The 20,670-nt window shown below is 35.6% G+C and overlaps 1 protein-coding gene across 4 annotated transcripts; it reads left to right on the forward strand.

Moving 5' to 3' along the window:
* The first annotated feature begins 1,062 nt into the window (after nucleotides 1-1,062).
* Nucleotides 1,063-19,840, forward strand: LOC128167565 (uncharacterized). 4 transcript variants are annotated; one of them, XM_052833355.1, is made up of 4 exons: nucleotides 1,063-1,169; nucleotides 1,250-1,303; nucleotides 16,464-16,861; nucleotides 18,371-19,840. In XM_052833355.1, the coding sequence occupies exons 3-4, from the start codon at nucleotides 16,778-16,780 to the stop codon at nucleotides 19,265-19,267; spliced, it is 981 nt and encodes a 326-aa protein (XP_052689315.1). In that variant the 5' UTR covers nucleotides 1,063-1,169; nucleotides 1,250-1,303; nucleotides 16,464-16,777; the 3' UTR covers nucleotides 19,268-19,840. The 4 variants fall into 4 exon arrangements, with proteins under 4 accessions (XP_052689315.1, XP_052689314.1, XP_052689317.1 ...); XM_052833354.1 differs by lacking the exons at nucleotides 1,063-1,169; nucleotides 1,250-1,303 and adding an exon at nucleotides 14,756-15,021; XM_052833357.1 differs by lacking the exons at nucleotides 1,063-1,169; nucleotides 1,250-1,303 and adding an exon at nucleotides 14,756-15,021 and having other exon boundaries at nucleotides 16,467-16,861.
* The last annotated feature ends 830 nt before the right edge of the window (nucleotides 19,841-20,670 follow it).

A 20,670-nucleotide genomic window follows, 5' to 3' on the forward strand; every position in this document is an offset into this window, starting at 1 on the left:
AAATGGGTATAAAATGAGATTTATCTCAATACGTTTTTTTTTTAGAGCTTTATGAGGGAAAAACAACAGGAAAAAAGTTAAAAATCGATTTTATCTGCGGTACTTTAGATTAATAGCTGAAAATCACCTAAAAGTAAAATGTATGGCCCAAATCAGATAAAATGTAATGTTTACATTTTAATGAAATTATATTTTTTGTCTACTGTAGCAAAAATGTGTCAATAGTTTGCCGATCAAAGGATTTTGTGTGTGTTTTTAGGTCTGTGCAGGTAGCATGTAGCTCGGAAATGAATGAATGTGCATTTCAGACATGAGTAAATAAATTCGAGCACGATAATGAACAGGAAATTTTACATATAAAATGCCCTTGTTTTAGATAAGATGCAATAATTAATAACCGTACACTCAATGAACTTTACATTTAATTTACTCAATGTATTAATTTTCTTTAACTGTACAAGTTATTTTTTAAAGAAACTTCCATTCAAAAAGTGTCGTTGGCAAATGCGACAGAAGTTATTTGTTCACTCTCCAGAATTTTTTTTTGTTCAAAAAGCTATTTCAAAGTTGTTTATATTTAGATTTCACACCGAAATTGATCCACATTTATCAATAAGCAAACACGATTACTTTAATGAAAAGAAATCTTTGAACAGATTTATCAACTTCTCGACAAATAAGGTCCTAAAGCTGTTTAAATCAGCATTAAGAAAATAGTTCCGTCCTGAAAGACCCCTCGATGTAGCAAAATAGGTTATCTGTTCTACAAAAGCCAAATTTGGAAAAGAAAAAAACGAAAAGAAAGTAAAGGCGAAAAGAAAATGAAAGCCAGTACTGTCATTTAAATGGAAAACTGTTTCAGTCAATTTTTTCATCACCCTACTCCTTGGTTAAAGTATAAAAATAATCTGACAACTGTTATCAAAATTATTTCCACAGAAATTTTAGATCTCCCTCAATGCAAATGGGAATGCCTTTTTAAACATGTCCAATTTAGGTCAGCGCCGCTTGTCACTCAAATGTTTTTGTGCAATATTAAATCCACGTATTGGATAAGATGGGTGAAAGGTAGAAATATTTTACCTGAGAGTCGCAATGTTATGTCTTTGGAGTTAACAAATATAATTTTGACGCAAATACTAATACAGTAGCGGGAAGGAGAGAGGCAGGTAAGACGACATATTATAGTTGTTACACACGACAGACAGATGCCAAGTATAAATCACATATCATCTCTTTCTATTTTTAGGAAAATGATTATTGGAAAGAAACGTCTTTCCTCGATGGATTATTGGTTGTAGAAGTAAGTGTGCTTCAATTACATTGTATATCGTCCTATTATTAAAAAAACAACATTTAGAGATAGATTTTTTGCAAACTGTTCGTTTCAATAGACCTTTATATTCTAAAAATGAATCGGGTGATTCATCTTTTTTTTCAATTTCGAATCAAAAATGGAAACGAATGAACTTTTGTGGTCTATTTTCTTTATCATTTTACAAAAAATCTGACTTTTATTAAGAGAGAGAGAGAGAGAGAGAGAGAGAGAGAGAGAGAGAGAGAGAGAGAGATTTTCACATTAGCAGAGTTTTTAAATAACTTTAAGGGGGTATGTAATTCATGTAGTGGATTCAGGTTGCATGTTAATATGTATACATACTTATGCAGGTAATAGGATGGAAGTGTTTCAAAACGCAATGTTTAAACATTTGACATTATGTTATCTCTTGAAGTGAAAATATTCTGCTTTGCCGAGTTCAAGATTGTGTACATTGCATTAAATGCTACGTTAGATCTCCAGAAACTTGTGCAGACTTTCTTTGATCTTTCAGTTAAATATTAAACAAGGTCCAAGTTGCAAACGTTCGCCTCGATTGCTTTTTATTCCAGACAAGTAGATATCCAAACCCTCCCTTTTTATGATTAAAGCGATTGTCAAGGAAAATTCTAAAAAAAAAATATCAAAGTTTGTGTACCACAAAAATATGCATACACCATGGGAAATGTATTATGACAATTTTATTGTAACATATATGTATTAATATAAAATATGTGTCACAAGGTTTCATTTAACTATAATTATAAATACAATTCACATTTTTTTAAATGCGACTTTCGATTTTGCGGAAAATACTAGTATATAAGGTAGTTAAAAAACCCAGCATAAACTTGCAGTAGGATCGTGTTTACAAGTCGTTGTCAGCCAAGCTCAACAGACGATCAACGACATCAGCATTGTATGGTATATCGAGCTGCATTAATTGTATGTTTGTGCTCCAACGACTTGACATTACACCATGGGGCCAGATATCACAATTATGTCAAAACTCGGGTTTAGTTCCTATAGCACGCTTATGGCGACACCATTATCGCGACAGACGAGCGAGAATGGCTGCTTCAATATCTATATTGCCTAGTTTGTACAACTTAAGTAAATGTTTCAGTCTACATTGAGGTCCCAAGAAAAAAAAAGGCCGAAAAGCCGACAGTCTTGAAAAAAAATCAGGCGTTTAAAAGGGTGGCCCAATCGTTCTGATAATGTCGCTGATCCTGCACAGACAGATAGCCGTCTCTGGATTGGAATTTCCGGAATCTGCACTTTAGATGATTCCAGTTAATATTGGTTCAGTTGCGCGAAATTTAATATTTTATTAGGGACCCGATATGATTTCAATTTATTCATGTCAAAATTGTATGAAGTGTTGACTACGCCGCACTGTGAACTTGATACTAAATGGGTGGACCCAAGTAAAAAGTGTATGCAATTTCAGATGATCTGTCGTTTCTGAGCCATCAACCAATTTGTACTGAAACAAGGAGTTGTGTTTGTTTAACAATATGTCTTACTTTTCGTAATCTCTCGTAATTTTACACGCAAATTGCAGTCTTATAAACTGTCTGTTGTTTCATTTCGTTGGCAGATAAATACGGATGTGTTCGATGTCTTTTACAAAATAGAGCAGCGAATTAAAAGGAGAAAAACTAAAAGACGGCTTTGAGATCGCGTCGGGTATCTGCGCTTTTCATGAAAGGAATGTCTTATATGTTCCAATCAAGGTTGACATTGGCCTTCAGCGAGCTCCTTTGACATCACATAAAAAGCGGGCTGAGTGACTGATGACACGGATCGGGATTTGTTCCCAGTAAAGGATTGATTATGCAATCCTCGGGATTCCTTACCTGACATGCATTTTTCTTACCTGTTTAATTTCATATGCGTCTTTTGTGCCAATAAGTATGAACAAACAAATTTTAAATGTAGGAAAGAATTTGAAAGCGTTAATTGCAAAAGACAAAACTATGACATAAAGTTAAAATTGAAAATGATTAAAGGATTGGCAGACAGTTCCTAATATTTGAAATGCATAGAGTTTCAAATTCCTGGACTCTTTAAAGCGGAAGGGGATAGTAGGTTAAACCGGGGGTCTCTTTTTGATCCCCTAGAGCGAAATTTCACAGCAGGTGATTTTTTAGTGGATTACTTTCAGTTTTCGACATTTTACCTCACAGTAAACAACATCCACATAGCCGCTACATGACAGTCTTCCAAGGAACACCTGGAAATACTTGTCAATCGCTCAGGTTTTTCTTTTTGTAAGTAATTTTAAAACCTATGCATCTTTAGTTAAATTTCAAGTACGCACTCGCGCATCAACACTCGTTTTTAAAGCCACATAACCTACGACACACTTGAAGAATAAAAGCGTTTCACTGCCATGGCACACATCTTAAGAATGTGAGGCATAGGATACCACATATAAAGGAAGCTGATGGACAACAATCTAGCCGTCAGAACTACCTTAATAATTTAGATATATTTTTGGCCATACACTTTACATTAGTAAAGAAAAAATTCCAATATTTTAGCTTTAAAAACTGAGGTCTTCGTTGTAAGGAGATTAATAATACCAAAAATGTCATCGTCAAACAGCCCTCTTAACAGTGCAATGTGGGACTTAATACAACACAATGGGCGACTTAATACAACACAATGTGGGACTACATACAATACAATGAGGGACTTAATACAATACAATAAGGGACTTAATACAATGGTGGACTTAATAAAATACAATGGGGGACTTAATATTATACAATGGGGGACCTAATACAATACAATGAGGGACTTAATACTATACAATGAGGGGCCTAATACAATGGTGGACTTAATAAAATACAATGGGGGACTTAATATTATACAATGGGGGACCTAATACAATACAATGAGGGACTTAATACTATACAATAAGGGACTTAATACAATGGTGGACTTAATAAAATACAATGGGGGACTTAATATTATACAATGGGGGACCTAATACAATACAATGAGGGACTTAATACAATACAATAAGGGACTTAATACAATGGTGGACTTAATAAAATACAATGGGGGACTTAATATTATACAATGGGGGACCTAATACAATACAATGGGGGACTTAATACTATACAATGGGGGACTTAATACAATACATTGGGGGACTTAATACTATACAATGGGGGACTTAATACTATACCATGGGGGACTTAATATTATACAATGGGGGACTTAATACAATACAATGGGGGACCTTAAACAATACAATCGGGGACCTAATACAATACAAAGAGGGACCTAATACAATACAATTAGGGACCTAATACAATACAATGAGGGACCTGATACAATACAATGGGGGACCTAATACAATACAATGGGGGACTTAATACAATACAATGAGGGACCTAATACAATACAATTGGGGACTTAATACAATACAATGGGGGACCTTAAACAATACAATGGGGGACCTAATGCAATACAATGAGGGACCTAATACAATACAATGAGGGACCTAATACAGTACAATGAGGGACCTAATACAATACAATGGGGGATTTATTACAATACAATGGGGGACTTATTACAATACAATAGTGGAGTTAATACAATTCAATGGGGGACTTAATACAATACAATTAGGGACCTAATACAATACAATGAGGGACCTAATACAATACAATGGGGGACTTAATACAATACAATTGGGGACTTAATATTATACAATGGGGGACCTAATACAATACAATGAGGGACTTAATACTATACAATGGGGGACTTATTACAATACAATGGGGGACTTATTACAATACAATGAGGGACCTAATACAGTACAATGAGGGATCTAATACAATACAATGGGGGACTTATTACAATACAATGGGGGACTTATTACAATACAATAGTGGAGTTAATACAATTCAATGGGGGACTTAATACAATACAATTAGGGACCTTATACAATACAATGAGGGACTTAATACAATACAATGGGGTACTTAATACAATACAATAGGGGACTTAATATTATACAATAGGGGGCCTAATACTATACAATGGGGGACTTATTACAATACAATGAAGGAATTAATACAACACAATGAGGGACCTAATACAATAAAATGAGGGACTTAATACAATACAATGGGGGACTTAATATTATACAATGGGGGACCTAATACAATACAATGAGGGACTTAATACTATACAATGAGGGACCTAATACAATACAATGGGGTACTTAATACTATACAATGGGGGACTTAATACTATACAATGGGGGACTTAGTACAATACAATGGGGTACTTAATACTATACAATGAGGGACTTAATACTATACAATGGGGGACTTAATACAATACAATGGGGTACTTAATACAATACAATGGGGATTTAATACTATACAATGGGGGACTTAATACTATACAATGGGGTACTTAATACTATACAATGGGGGACTTAATACTATACAATGGGGGACTTAATACAATACAATGGGGGACCTAATACAATACAATGGGGTACTTAATACTATACAATGGGGGACTTAATACTATACAATGGGGGACTTAATACTATACAATGGGGGACTCAATACTATACAATGGGGGACTTAATACAATACAATGGGGGACTTAATACTATACAATGGGGGAATTAATACAATACAATGAAAGACTTAACAGAATACAATGAGGGACCTAATACAATACAATGAGGGACCTAATACAATACAATGGGGGACTTAATACAATACAATGAGGGACCTAATACAATATAATGGGGGACTTAATACAATACAATGAGGGACCTAATACAATACAATTGGGGACTTAATACAATACAATGGGGTACTTAATACAATACAATGGGGATTTAATACTATACAATGGGGGACTTAATACTATACAATGGGGTACTTAATACTATACAATGGGGGACTTAATACTATACAATGGGGGACTTAATACAATACAATGGGGGACCTAATACAATACAATGGGGTACTTAATACTATACAATGGGGGACTTAATACTATACAATGGGGGACTTAATACTATACAATGGGGGACTCAATACTATACAATGGGGGACTTAATACAATACAATGGGGGACTTAATACTATACAATGGGGGAATTAATACAATACAATGAAAGACTTAACAGAATACAATGAGGGACCTAATACAATACAATGAGGGACCTAATACAATACAATGGGGGACTTAATACAATACAATGAGGGACCTAATACAATATAATGGGGGACTTAATACAATACAATGAGGGACCTAATACAATACAATTGGGGACTTAATACAATACAATGAGGGACTTTATACAATACAATGGGGGACTTAATACAATACAATGAGGGACCTAATACAATACAGTGAGGGACCTAATACAATACAATGAGGGACCTAATACAATACAATGGGGGACTTAATACAATACAATGAGGGACCTAATACAATATAATGGGGGACTTAATACAATACAATGAGGGACCTAATACAATACAATGAGGGACCTAATACAATACAATGGGGGACCTAATACAATACAATGGGGGACTTAATACAATACAATGAGGGACCTAATACAATACAATTGGGGACTTAATACAATACAATGGGGGACCTTAAACAATACAATGGGGGACCTAATGCAATACAATGAGGGACCTAATACAATACAATGAGGGACCTAATACAGTACAATGAGGGACCTAATACAATACAATGGGGGATTTATTACAATACAATGGGGGACTTATTACAATACAATAGTGGAGTTAATACAATTCAATGGGGGACTTAATACAATACAATTAGGGACCTAATACAATACAATGAGGGACCTTATACAATACAATGGGGGACTTAATACAATACAATTGGGGACTTAATATTATACAATGGGGGACCTAATACAATACAATGAGGGACTTAATACTATACAATGGGGGACTTATTACAATACAATGGGGGACTTATTACAATACAATGAGGGACCTAATACAGTACAATGAGGGATCTAATACAATACAATGGGGGACTTATTACAATACAATGGGGGACTTATTACAATACAATAGTGGAGTTAATACAATTCAATGGGGGACTTAATACAATACAATTAGGGACCTTATACAATACAATGAGGGACTTAATACAATACAATGGGGTACTTAATACAATACAATAGGGGACTTAATATTATACAATAGGGGGCCTAATACTATACAATGGGGGACTTATTACAATACAATGAAGGAATTAATACAACACAATGAGGGACCTAATACAATAAAATGAGGGACTTAATACAATACAATGGGGGACTTAATATTATACAATGGGGGACCTAATACAATACAATGAGGGACTTAATACTATACAATGAGGGACCTAATACAATACAATGGGGTACTTAATACTATACAATGGGGGACTTAATACTATACAATGGGGGACTTAGTACAATACAATGGGGTACTTAATACTATACAATGAGGGACTTAATACTATACAATGGGGGACTTAATACAATACAATGGGGTACTTAATACAATACAATGGGGTATTTAATACTATACAATGGGGGACTTAATACTATACAATGGGGTACTTAATACTATACAATGGGGGACTTAATACTATACAATGGGGGACTTAATACAATACAATGGGGGACCTAATACAATACAATGGGGTACTTAATACTATACAATGGGGGACTTAATACTATACAATGGGGGACTTAATACTATACAATGGGGGACTCAATACTATACAATGGGGGACTTAATACAATACAATGGGGGACTTAATACTATACAATGGGGGAATTAATACAATACAATGAAAGACTTAACAGAATACAATGAGGGACCTAATACAATACAATGAGGGACCTAATACAATACAATGGGGGACTTAATACAATACAATGAGGGACCTAATACAATATAATGGGGGACTTAATACAATACAATGAGGGACCTAATACAATACAATTGGGGACTTAATACAATACAATGAGGGACTTTATACAATACAATGGGGGACTTAATACAATACAATGAGGGACCTAATACAATACAGTGAGGGACCTAATACAATACAGTGAGGGACTTTATACAAGCGATTTTTCAACACGATTCTCAGGAAATTATTGGTATAGAAATAACAAGAAAACCATTATTCTAATTTATTTTTGGGTAACTTAAAAAAACACCGTATTTAGACAGTAAAATAAGAAATACACTGTATAGGAATCAATTTTGTTTCTGTTTTCCATTACAGTTTTCATAACAATAGTGTCAAATGTACGTTCTTACGCTTTGTACATCTGTATATGTATAAGGGTAGCTTCTCGTTCATTAATTTAGAAAAGGTATTTATATCCTTGACTACATGATGTATTGCACCTTATGACATAAAAAAATATCTATTAATTATTTTATGCTAAAAATATTTCCAGTAAAAACATATCTGGTAGTGAAAGAAAATTGTTTCATATATCAAACGATTGGATTTGTTTTGCTCAATCATGACCCCATGTGATACGATTTTTGCAGCGGCCTCGATGTGTGTTGTGTGTGGATCTGCTAAATACCCCGTAGACATCCATCTTTTGACAATAATGGAGTAATGTTTGTTTTGTCTGTTATTTGTTACAATTGTAACTTGTGATAATATTTTGATGTCCTTCAGAGGAAACAAACTTACCTAGGCTAGAAGATTTACTACCGAGATATACCGAATTTAGAACGGGTTTTAGCGCGACCTGTTATGGTCACTGCTATCCTGGCCTAAGCTCCTTGTTTGCTTCCTATACCCTCGTTTATCATTCAATACAGACGAAGGCAAACAAATTCAGATAGTGTATCTTGTAGGAATAAGCACTTAACACTTCTAGAATGATAAGTTCCTATCGTAATTCACTGACCACGGATAGAACAGCTTGACATGGTCCTACTGCACTGGTTTTCCATACCAGCATGGGTGTTCTATCATAATGCCTTCTTCTCGATGTAAATATTAAGCACAATAACCTTATGTAACAAGAGGATGATAAATTTTTAATTGTCTTCATAAAATTGTCAGTATTAAACCTCAACCCTGACCCTTGGATCACGAAAACCGGAAGAGGGGGTAACCTTGTGTTCCTGCGGAGGGGTAGTGTACCTGCTCTGTGTCAGCTGTGACAGGAAGGAATTTGTTGGTCATCTTTCTCGGGATCTGATGGGGCACACATGCACATGCTGCTATCTTATCCCCCAGACCTACCCAGCACTACTACAGTGACACCGCTGTCAGCATAGCTGTATTATTCTTTGCATCGTGTCATTGAATGTAAATACGGACTTTCAAGGGCATGCTTCCCAAAGTCGGTGGCCTTTGAATGCATAAATCAAGATATTCCCTAATGACTATGTAAATACTGATGTTTTAAAGTTTTGCAGTCAAACAGTGGTGAAAAGAAACTCGTTAACATAGCATATGACAATTTATGTGTGACCACGTGGCCAAAGAAAAACAACGAAAACCACAATCCGGAATTAATTGACCAGTATGCATGCAAAGTGGATTCCAACAAAACTTCATTCAATTTGTTTTAATTTGTATTCGTGAACCGCCGTGCTCGTCGTTTGCTTGGGAAGGAGTTGGGGATATTTTACCCCCTACATTCATCACTTTAATGTGCAGACACAAATAAACATACCACCTAGCATCATCCCATGCATTCTGTTACGCAATACAAAGAGCCCGGGCTGTCTGTTTTTGTTACCTGTGCACAATTTACAGGTGTGTTTACGAACATATCATTTGTCCGTCTGCTGGATCCTTTCATTGTCGTTTGAATTATTTCTTTGTGTGTAGTACTACAGCGTCGCCCCTAACATCTGGAGATGCATTCCAGATCTGTTATTTTCCTGAGATGCCAATTTAAAAAAAAAAATAACGTTAGAATACGACAGCGTGTTCTGAGGAGATTTAATCCGTAAACATTTTTAAAAAATACATAAGATCTTGAAATAAGAGAAATATCAAAAGTTCGTGATGTTTCTACAACTTTATAACTTTGATAATATTTCTTTCCTGTTCTTTTTATAATAAATGTGTAATTTTTCATTTTTGACTTCAACGTTTCAGATTTGGGTTGTAAAACTGTGACTTATTTTATTCAAAGAAATGATAAGTTTTCGTCATAAATTGGGTCAAAGAAGATGTACCATTTTAGATGATAAGGTAGCTTATCAATGAAAACGTTACAAGAGGTCATGGGAATTTTTCTAAATTAGACACGTAAGTTAAAAATATGAAAACTGCATGACTAGAACATTTCTAGAACTGAAATACAAAATACGCGTGTATGCTCCTGACTCTGTATAACTATTTTTGACAGTTACGATTAATATTGCGTAATAAAACGCTCTCATATGAATGATAAACCGACAAATTTGAGCGCAAATTAAGCTAATGAATTCTAATTAAAATCATATTTTGTGGTTAAGAAACATAGAGATGTTGAAAATATTACCAAGAACCATTAAAATGTTTGACAGAGGTGAAAGAAGAAAGAGTTTAGAAACAAAATTTACGTCAGTATATGCAGAGAGCAGCCCAAACCCCCATGAGTGTAAGATAGGAAATATTTTATTATGGGTAAAGTCTCTTCCACGTTCTATATGTCACAATGGCTAGTTTACGGCTGTGTTTGGTAAGGTAAGATGTTCTAGCACTTGAATGAGTGACAAACATTGTAAAGCCCACAGTCACTTGCCCAGATTTTCGTTAGTAGTGTGTCAGGTTCGTGGAGGACTCGCATAAAGTGTAGGCTCTTACAAGTGCTACTGTCGAATGGATTTCGTTCGTTTCGCTTTGATCTAAGAGTCCCAGGCCAGGTATTGGCTTGGAGTTAGGAAGTGTTGTAATTTGTTGTGTCTGGATACTCTTGACGTCTTTCATGGAGTGACAGGTTCCCACTTATGCTTATTAAAAAGTTAACAATGACCCGGACCCTCCACGGATCGCCACCAGACTAAACAATGGCTAGGAGAGATGTACTTTGAAGTTTCTAAGTAAATTATGGCCGTTTCTTAAAATCACAAAGTGCATTTCATCCGCCTGTATTAATGAGTAGGTTACAAGCGTGGGGAAGAGGCGTGAGGTCGTGAACCCAGGAAACTGGAACAACTTACAAATCCTAAATGCCAGAGATGCACTGTCATGCACCTCTAAATTTACTAGTCGCCCAACGTATAATGGTATATAATGGAATTTAAATGTCATGAGTTTAATTTTTTCATCAAATATTTGAGTGTAGACAAACACTTGGTTAGTAGTAAAAAGTTGTTGAAATTCTAAAAAGAGCTTGGAATACTAGCAAAAAGGAAAGATTATTAACTACTCGAGAGAGGCTCAAAAGAAGAGATCGGTGTAATTTCTTAATTATGAGCTGCTTGGGTACAGTGCTCAACAAGCATACCATACATTGCTGAGCGATTGATAAAAGAACGCGTTGTCGAACACCTGTCCGATATTGACAATCAGAACAAATATGGTAAAAGAAATCACAAATCTAGTTAATACAATTCAGAATGATTTGTAGAAAGTATACGTAATTGTTGTTATTTTGAGGAATCCCGAAGTGAATCCTCGGTGTGACATTATGGAGAAGGCCAAGTCCTTAAACACACGCTACAGAAACAACCTATACTTTTCACAGATATGTGTCAAAATTTCATACTTCTAAAATAAGATTGAAGTTAGTCTGACTTTGTAAACAGACACGTGGGGTCAAATGGACAAATCCACAGGGGGCATACAGTGGCAAGTGAGGTCAACATTTGAACAAAGGACAAAATAAGGCTTCAATGTTTGTACTATGTTCCATCAAAGTATTGCTTTTGACTTTTTGTTGCGTAAATAGATATACACATTTCTTTCCATTTGGTTAATTCTTATCGGCTTACTTGCGGTATAACAACTTAATTTGTATTCAAACTATTTGGTTAACACGTTTGAAGAATGAGAGAAGCGCTCTGGTAATTTATCATTCTTGAGAAATGTCCCAAAACCTTTAGTTTTTTCACTGTGTCTATAAATCCTATAGTATCATCCCTGTATCTAAAATCCTATAATATCATCACTGTGTCTAAAATCCTATAGTATCATCCCTGTATCTAAAATCCTATAATATCATCCCTGTATCTAAAATCTTATAATATCATCACTGTGTCTAAAATCCTATAGTATCATCCCTGTGTCTAAAATCCTATAGTGTCATCCCTGCATCTTAAATCCGATAATATCATCACTGTGTCTAAAATCATATAATCTCATCACTGTGGCTTAAATCCTTTAGTATAATCACTGTGTCTATATATACTATAGTATCCTCACTGTGTCTATATATCGTATAATAACATCACTATGTCTAAAATCCTATATAGTATTATCACTTTAAAAAAAATAAAACTATTGTGATATCATCGTGTCTAAAAGCAAATTGAGTACCATCGCGGTGGAACCTGTGGAAATAACAACGCTCCAAATTCTAGCTGCTTCAACCCACCTCCCCAAATAAAATTCTGGCAAAGCAAATTAATGATTAATTACAAAATGAAAACATTCGACTAGAAGAAAATCTCTCTCTCTCTCTCTCTCTCTCTCTCTCTCTCTCTCTCTCTCTCTCTCTCTCTCTCTCAAAAGTCATGATAAAGAAAGGCCCACGATTCTGAGCCGTATTAGGACAATTTTTCAGTAGATGACTGGGCCTGATCTTAAATACCTAAGATATTTGAAAAATTATCAGGGAAACGTCTGTCTGTGACCTGCTAGTGGGCTTAACATCACGATCATATCTTGTATTCTTAACAAACGTACAAACATTGCAATAAAATTTGTCCTTCCACTAAACCTAACCATTTACATAATCGCTAAGAATGTGAAGCACATGTAATAGAGTGTTAAACTTCACTATTAATATTCATAATGCCCTTAAGTATATATATAAACTACTCGAGAGGCTTAAACAACATATTGCTGACAAATGATTAATAAAAAGTATTCCGTTCTTCAAATTTTAAAACCATAGGTTTGAATTTGTTTAATGCTTGACAATCATTGATGAGATCTTGACTAAATTACAATGAACTTGAATTTTAATGAGATTAACACAGGATTATGATAATCCGGATTACAAAGAGTAAAAAGTTAATGTAGGAGGCGATCACAGTAAACTGCCCCGTTTCCTTTGACAAGTTTTATTTAAACAGATAGCGCCACCAGACGTTAGAATTGGTCTCTCAGAAAATTCAACGTCTAGCTATCGGATTAGTATTTGTAAAAAGGCATCATTGCCTTCAATCTGAAATCAAAATTTACACCTGCAACAAATAAGGGTGGCAACTTTTGTAGCCAGTATCGCTCTGTTGTAAAATAGGAGACGCCAATAAATGGACGGTTGAGCAAGACCCCAAGTCAACACCAAAATAAGCACATGTATCACGCTAGTTACAGAAAATATCTTTCTGTTGCGTAGCTGGCATACTTTGAAATCATTAAATTTATTTCTCGTTTCCAGTCTTTGTATGGGTATTCACACCACAAGAGAAAGAGAGAGAGAGAGAGAGAGAGAGAGAGAGAGAGAGAGAGAGAGAGAGAGAGAGAGGAGGTAGTGTTGCCCTATAATCCTTCTGTTGGATAGAAAATGAGAAAAAATGTGTGCTATTCGAGATTTTTCTTACCCATCTACTCGCAAAAATTCCTTTGTGTGAAAGTTAAATTGGGAATAATTCCCCATTTGATTTTTAAAGAGGTTTAAAATTAGTGGTGTTAAAACCAACTACTCAGAGTGTGTCTAGGTTTTTTAAAGTTCAATATCTGATGTGCTATACTGACTCGGCAAGGTCTTATTAATATTTACTGGTATTTAACAACAACATTTACTTCATAACAGGAACTAACAAATAATCATTACTACGCTGTCTTAATCTTTTAAATCTTCATTTATTGAATTTTAGAATTTTAAAACTTTATCAGGATTATGCTTAATAAAGCATATGTAGTAAAAAAAAATTGTATTGGAATATCAAATGATCCTTAGGAAATATACAAAACAAATATTTACTCTGATGACTGTGCTCCTGTATGATAAATCAAAAAGAGCTTAGTGAATAAACTCACTACGACTGATTAAAGATTTATCAAACAACCATTTTTAGAAATGATGGCACAAATTACACACCGGAAGATTTAATTCACGTTGTAAATTCTTTTGGTTATGGTAAAAGAAAAAAAAAAGTTTACACCTATATTTAAAAAAAAGTTCGTTGCGGTTTCTTTCTTCGGCTGTGGAGAAAACGTTTGGTATAATCCCCATATATATTTATCAGGTATGGTATAAAGTGGTCTTCTACGCTTAACGGTCCGTACACAGGTATAAACAGTCTAGGTGTAGCGGCAGATGTGTGAATAGCTTGAATTTCGTTAGATGCTAACAGTTGGGTTTTAAGCTTCGAATGAGACAGTCGAGTCCCATAGTCACTATACGTTGATGTACGGAATTCAAACAAAGTGCTGTGAATTTATTTATTTTTCTCTAGTTTCTGGGATTTTAATACATTGAATTTTCATTACAAACGGAATTTAATATAGACTGGATTACGTCTGTTGAAGGTAAGTTTCACCGGTCTCTCAGGCCCGGTGATAACGAAATCTTAATATTTTTTTGAGTGCAAGATAAATCGGGCATCTTGATACCAATATTACCCAAACAATTTGATTTTCTGTTTGCTTTTCTATGGTGAGGATTAAAATGCGGCCCCAAGAAACTATTTAGATCGATTTCCCCCCATTTAAGGTTCATCTTGATTACAATTCAATCACATACATACAAGTATCTACCTCCTTCGCCGGTAGGAGTTAGTTTCATATCTATACCTAAGTGACAGACTTATGCAATTGACAACATGACAAAATATTTTTGCAAATATTAAAAAAAGATAATGTCAACCCATGTTTAATGTTTAATCTATTCTCAAGTTTAATTTATACTTGCACATAAATCTGAAGGGGCGGGCAATCTTTTTACACCGAATGTGCATATTTGAAATAGTTCGCACTCGGTATCAACCGACGAGGCAGTCTTTGCATTTTCTTGCCGCATGCCGACAGTGAAAGCTGGTGTTTGCACTTTAAATGAGTCCCTGTAATTTTTATACAATTAAAAATGTAGCCCAAATTATTTAACAAAAGCGTTTGGAAAACTAACATAAATATAAGAGCACAAATTTACAAAAAATCAAATAAGGAACCTAGTGGAGATTTTGACTACCACTTTCTCTTGGCTTCAGCGATGGGAACTCTCTCCTCGGTGGTATTTATTTAGATTTCAATGTCATGTCGATCTTTTTAGACCTGTTCTGAAGAAATTTTGAAATACCGTTCTCAAGTCTGCATTATGCTTTCTCTTGTTTGTGGAACATCATCACATACTCTCCCTAAATAGAAACTGTATGCTAATAAAGGCACTAAAACAAATACCCATTCGAGGGGTAGAAACCAAACTCGCATCTCTAGGCGTTTGAAAACCGGTACACGCAAAGGGTTTGTATTTTGTAAATAAAATACTTTGGATCTTTGTCACGGTTTAAAATCGTGGGCTATACAATACTTGCGTAAATGCCTGAAAATAGAAAGGTGGTGCATGTTTGGCATTAGATATATAAGAGTCGATTGGTTGTCGTAAGGTATTCAAATAGTTATCTGTTTTTGTAATGCATCGCTTACTTTTATTAACATTGCGTTAAGTAGGAAACTATTTGATAAATGGACGTACAATCACACAACGTGTGGAAGTATTTTAATTCTTGATACGCATGAGAGTCAGGCGGAATAATTTTTTCGCTCAAAAATTTAAAAGAATTTTGAAGAATTACACGGGCTTGTTCGTTTCAATTGTGTGTATGTTGAGTTGTATCATCCGAGTACCATAGAATTTGGGCGGAGTATCGGTGAGGCGGCAACATCGATTTAAAGTATTAAAGAGATCATTATGAAATGTTCTATCAGGAATATTATTGACTGTTGATCTAAGTGATGTTCATTTCTCGTTGTAGCAGTTCCAAGAAGTGGCCGGACTATCCAGCGTGGGTGTTAGTTAGTTTGGTCCCTCAGTGATCCAAACTCCCGCACACTTCTCTACAAACACGCTCTATGTCGACACTCATTTGGATGATGAGGATGTTAATTTCACTAATTTCACAATAAAAAAAAAACTCAATGGACTGAGCGTTACTTCGGTACTGAGGGCGAATCCGGGGTGAAGTGTTATATTTAACAGTTGTTCGTGCTTGTACCCAGTCTGTGTGATGGCCAGAGCCAGGCATGTCTGCCCGCGTCCAAGGCCGCCCCACTGTGCCCTGTTTCTGAGATGATTTCTATAACAAGAGAGAATCAAACATCCTACTACTGTTCCAATGACCGTGCGATGGTTGCTGCTTCGCCTGTTCTAAAGGTACATTTTTCTTCTTGTATCCACATGACGATCATATTCGTATTTTCCTTGAATCCTTTAAAACTATGTGTCCTTCTAGGTTTTCAATTGAATTTATTGAAATTTAACTTCAGAAAATTTCCGGAATGACAAGTGAGATATTTGATTTAAGATCATGCTATTTTCGCTTTGATTACAGGTAATTTGTGAAATATTTTCCTTGACTGTGAAATTTAATAGCTAAAGAGTTTCAATCATTTAATGCCTTTTAAAAGATATAGTGACAAATTAACGTAACCAAATGTAAGAAATGCCTTACATCCCCTGGTGCTAAGTACCCCAGGTCATTAATCATTCTCTTGTCTTCTATTGTATTGCCCCCCCCCCCACCCCCCTCTTCCGAAGAACATATCTTAAACTTGACTCTGTCTCCAGTGTAATGGTGTCACGCTGGATATACCAACTTGATCAAACCTTGCCTTAAACCTTATCGAAGAAGCATGTGTTCTTTTAAATAAATTTGACCATAAATTGGCTGGCGCGATGGAACACGGATTATTAGCGATAGCACTTTATAAACTTGCCAATATCTGCAAGCTTTTGTCTTCCTGTGGGTTCTTTCGCTTGGAATCTTTTCAGTTAACACACTATATACGAGTCTGCAAGTTTGATTCTAAACAGTTGACTCTTTATTGTAAGCTTCTGAAGTTTTGGAATCTGCGGAGTATGCATGCGTCTTATCCTCTCTTATGAATTGACTGGTTTTTTTAAACTGCCTGTTTTTTATCATAAGAAATTCTTTTTTTAATGAGTTCGATGGTGCTTGTTTCTTCATCAAATTATTTTTACCGCATTTTAAATACTTTCATTTGGAAAATTGCCGTTTTGACAGTTTGGGGTTTTTTTCTGCCTCTCATCCCCAAATTCAACCCCTCAAAACAAGCACGAAATGGCAGTCACTGTGGTGGGGCTTACTCCGAGGCCTGGATGTCGGCAGTGGGTCGGTATACTGGTCACCCTCCGCTCATGTTTACCGACAGCCAGATAAACAACATTCTTTGAACTATTGTGCTGCTCCGCTTGTTTGTAAGGTTTTGAGAGGGGAAAAAATGTAAATTTGAAAAAAGAGCCGAATCATCGCTGTGGCTGGGTATTATAGCAATATTTCAAATATTTTACAGTAGAATACTTTTCTAAAGAATATTTAATGCTTTTGGCAACTCGCAATAAATAAAGATAGGGTACTTTGTATAGTTTATTTTCTTATTTAACAATGCATAAGTAGATGAAGTGATTTTGAGAGGACTTAAATGCAGGGCAAGTGCTTTACCTGTGGGTCCCCAGCATTCTTTTCACAGCATGAGGAATTTTATGCTGATGTGGATGATGAATTTACAGATAATCCTTTCAAGATTTTTTTGGCTGGGCATTATATCCCCATATTTAAATTTCAGTTCAACATTTACTTCGTCTAACATATGAAATGTATTGGTATGTTTGTTTCTTATGAATTTCCTTATCATTTTTCAGGTACAAAGCAAGTATAATATTATTCACCTTCTTCTGTGTGTCCTAATGATGACGAATTGTGTCAGTGCTTTTCCAAGTAGTCCAATTGTGAAACAAGACAAGAACAGAACTGTGGTAGTGTTTAACAACCAAGTCTGTCGGCCGGTAGACCCGCAACATCTAACACAGGCAATGGGCGAATTCTTTGACCCTTCAAAAATGGCCCTTGATGAGGCCACCGTTAAACGTAGCATTGACAAGGATCTAATGCAAAGTGACGATCCGAGTGTAGATGATGATGAGGAGGATGATGATGAATTATACTCAGACAATGATGACGATGATGATGATGATGATGAGGAAGCAAGTGATAAATCGAAGAGCAGTGATAAGTCCAGTTACATTCACAAGTACACAGAGGATCCGAAACACCCGAATTACCTTAAGTCAATTCAGTTTATGAGACGGAAAAGGGACACAAAACGCTACGAAAGTGTGGACGAATTCAAAACTCAGTATCAAGTTCTAATGGAATCAAAAGCTAATAGAAAACAATTTAAACGATTCATTAGGAAATCAAAAAAATTAAAACAAAATAAGAAATTGCCATGGACATGCAAGACAAAGAAGATTTGGTTAGCAATGGAAGAAGGATATTTTCCCAATTATCTTCGGTCGGCACAGTGTAAGTCAAAAAAGTGTTTTTTCAATTTGAATGACTGTATTCCCCGTAAATACGCTGTAAACATTCTCAAACGAGATCCCAATAACTGTAATCCTGTTCCTAGTGTAGGACTAAACACAACCTACGAGGAACGGTGGTTCCTCGATAAGTACCACGTGACCGTATTCTGTGAATGTGGAGTCGGTTCCGGGCGTCGGCGAGGGAAGAAAGCACGGAGACCTCGACGCTCGTAAACCCTAGCTTTAGTGTGCATTCCACGTGCCAACATTCCGAAGGACCATTGTACCGGACTGTGATATTGGGAGCAATAGGTTCCCGACAGAAATCCAAACTTGAACTATATGAAAACACTTACCCTATGTTAATGTGCAATTTTTCTTAATGGATATAGTGTATGTGATGTTGTCTGTTTCGTATTTATTGTTCAATATCGTGAGGTACTGCCATTTTGTGACATTCCCATTGATTCACAAAAGCAAAGAAATCCAGAGAGATGAAGTACACGTGCTTCGTCTTGTTAATTGTGTTCATCTAGGATGTGGCCAGTGCGACGCAGAAAGGCTTATAATATTGCCTTTTAAGAAAAAGACAGATTGTGTTGGTTTTACTTATTTTCGTCAAAAGAAATGAATGTGATTGACTATTTGATATGGGCATTGTGGCCATAGAAAGAAGCGACTGTTACATTATTGTTGAAGAACCAACACTTAAGTGCAGGGAATATATGTATATATACAAAACATTGTTAATATTATTATTATTTATTGTCGTATTTCTAATACATTCAAACACAAAAACTTATAAAACTTCTGTTGTTTTCATTTGAGCCTGTCCAAACATTCAATGTATGTCCTAGCGAGGTTTGCTGACAGTTTCAGCATACACATTTATAATTCTTGCGGTGTCTTTTACAGAGTGAGGCAAACCAAGTCAGACTCTCATTAACACTCGGATGTCTACCGATAATGGACATATTTTTAAGGACAGTGTCCTATGTTAATTCTCGTGATAAAGTATTCATATCGTATTGCCAAACAATCCGCTGCTTGTTTAACTTTTGAGCTCGGCTTACGATGTGAACTTGGTGTTCCCTGGAATGTACTCCCTACCATCCGTTGTCGTGAAACATGCTTGTATTAATGAAGATAAATATGACAGAAGCAATTCGCGTGTCCAAACTTACAGCCATGGCGTTAAGGACGAACATTAAGGTGTCAAACGTCCAGATATGCCAAGAGAGAGAACTCTTTAACAAATATCATTATTTTATATATTGGCATCTTTTTAAATTGCTGCATTTCACGTCCAAGCTTTTTTTTTCACTAGACAATGTGTAAATATTACACAACATGCATGCATACATATAAAAAAGGAGAAATCCAATGCATAAATCACAGCTGGCATTCTATGGATATGCATAGCTGATTCCGGTATTTTAAGTTGCTACACTGTCGACCCAATCTGCCATCTTCAAAGTGCCTATTTATTAGAAAGTAATCTGGTCGGTGAAAAAGACAGATCATTACCATGCGATCGTATAAGCTGTGGTAGGTTCAGATGAAGATTTAATTGAACTAAACGTCAGGCAAAGATCCTTAAAACTTGCACACCACATTAACCCTCTGTAGAAACTATG

This window comes from Crassostrea angulata, chromosome 10 (genome assembly GCF_025612915.1).
Source record: "Crassostrea angulata isolate pt1a10 chromosome 10, ASM2561291v2, whole genome shotgun sequence".
NCBI lineage: Eukaryota > Metazoa > Mollusca > Bivalvia > Ostreida > Ostreidae > Magallana > Magallana angulata.

Coding starts and splice junctions, on each gene's coding strand:
- LOC128167565 (XM_052833355.1), top strand. CDS start 16,778: ATGATTTCTATAACAAGAGAGAATCAAACATCCTACTACTGTTCCAAT. Junction 16,862..18,370: donor CTGCTTCGCCTGTTCTAAAG/GTACATTTTTCT, acceptor ATCATTTTTCAG/GTACAAAGCAAGTATAATAT.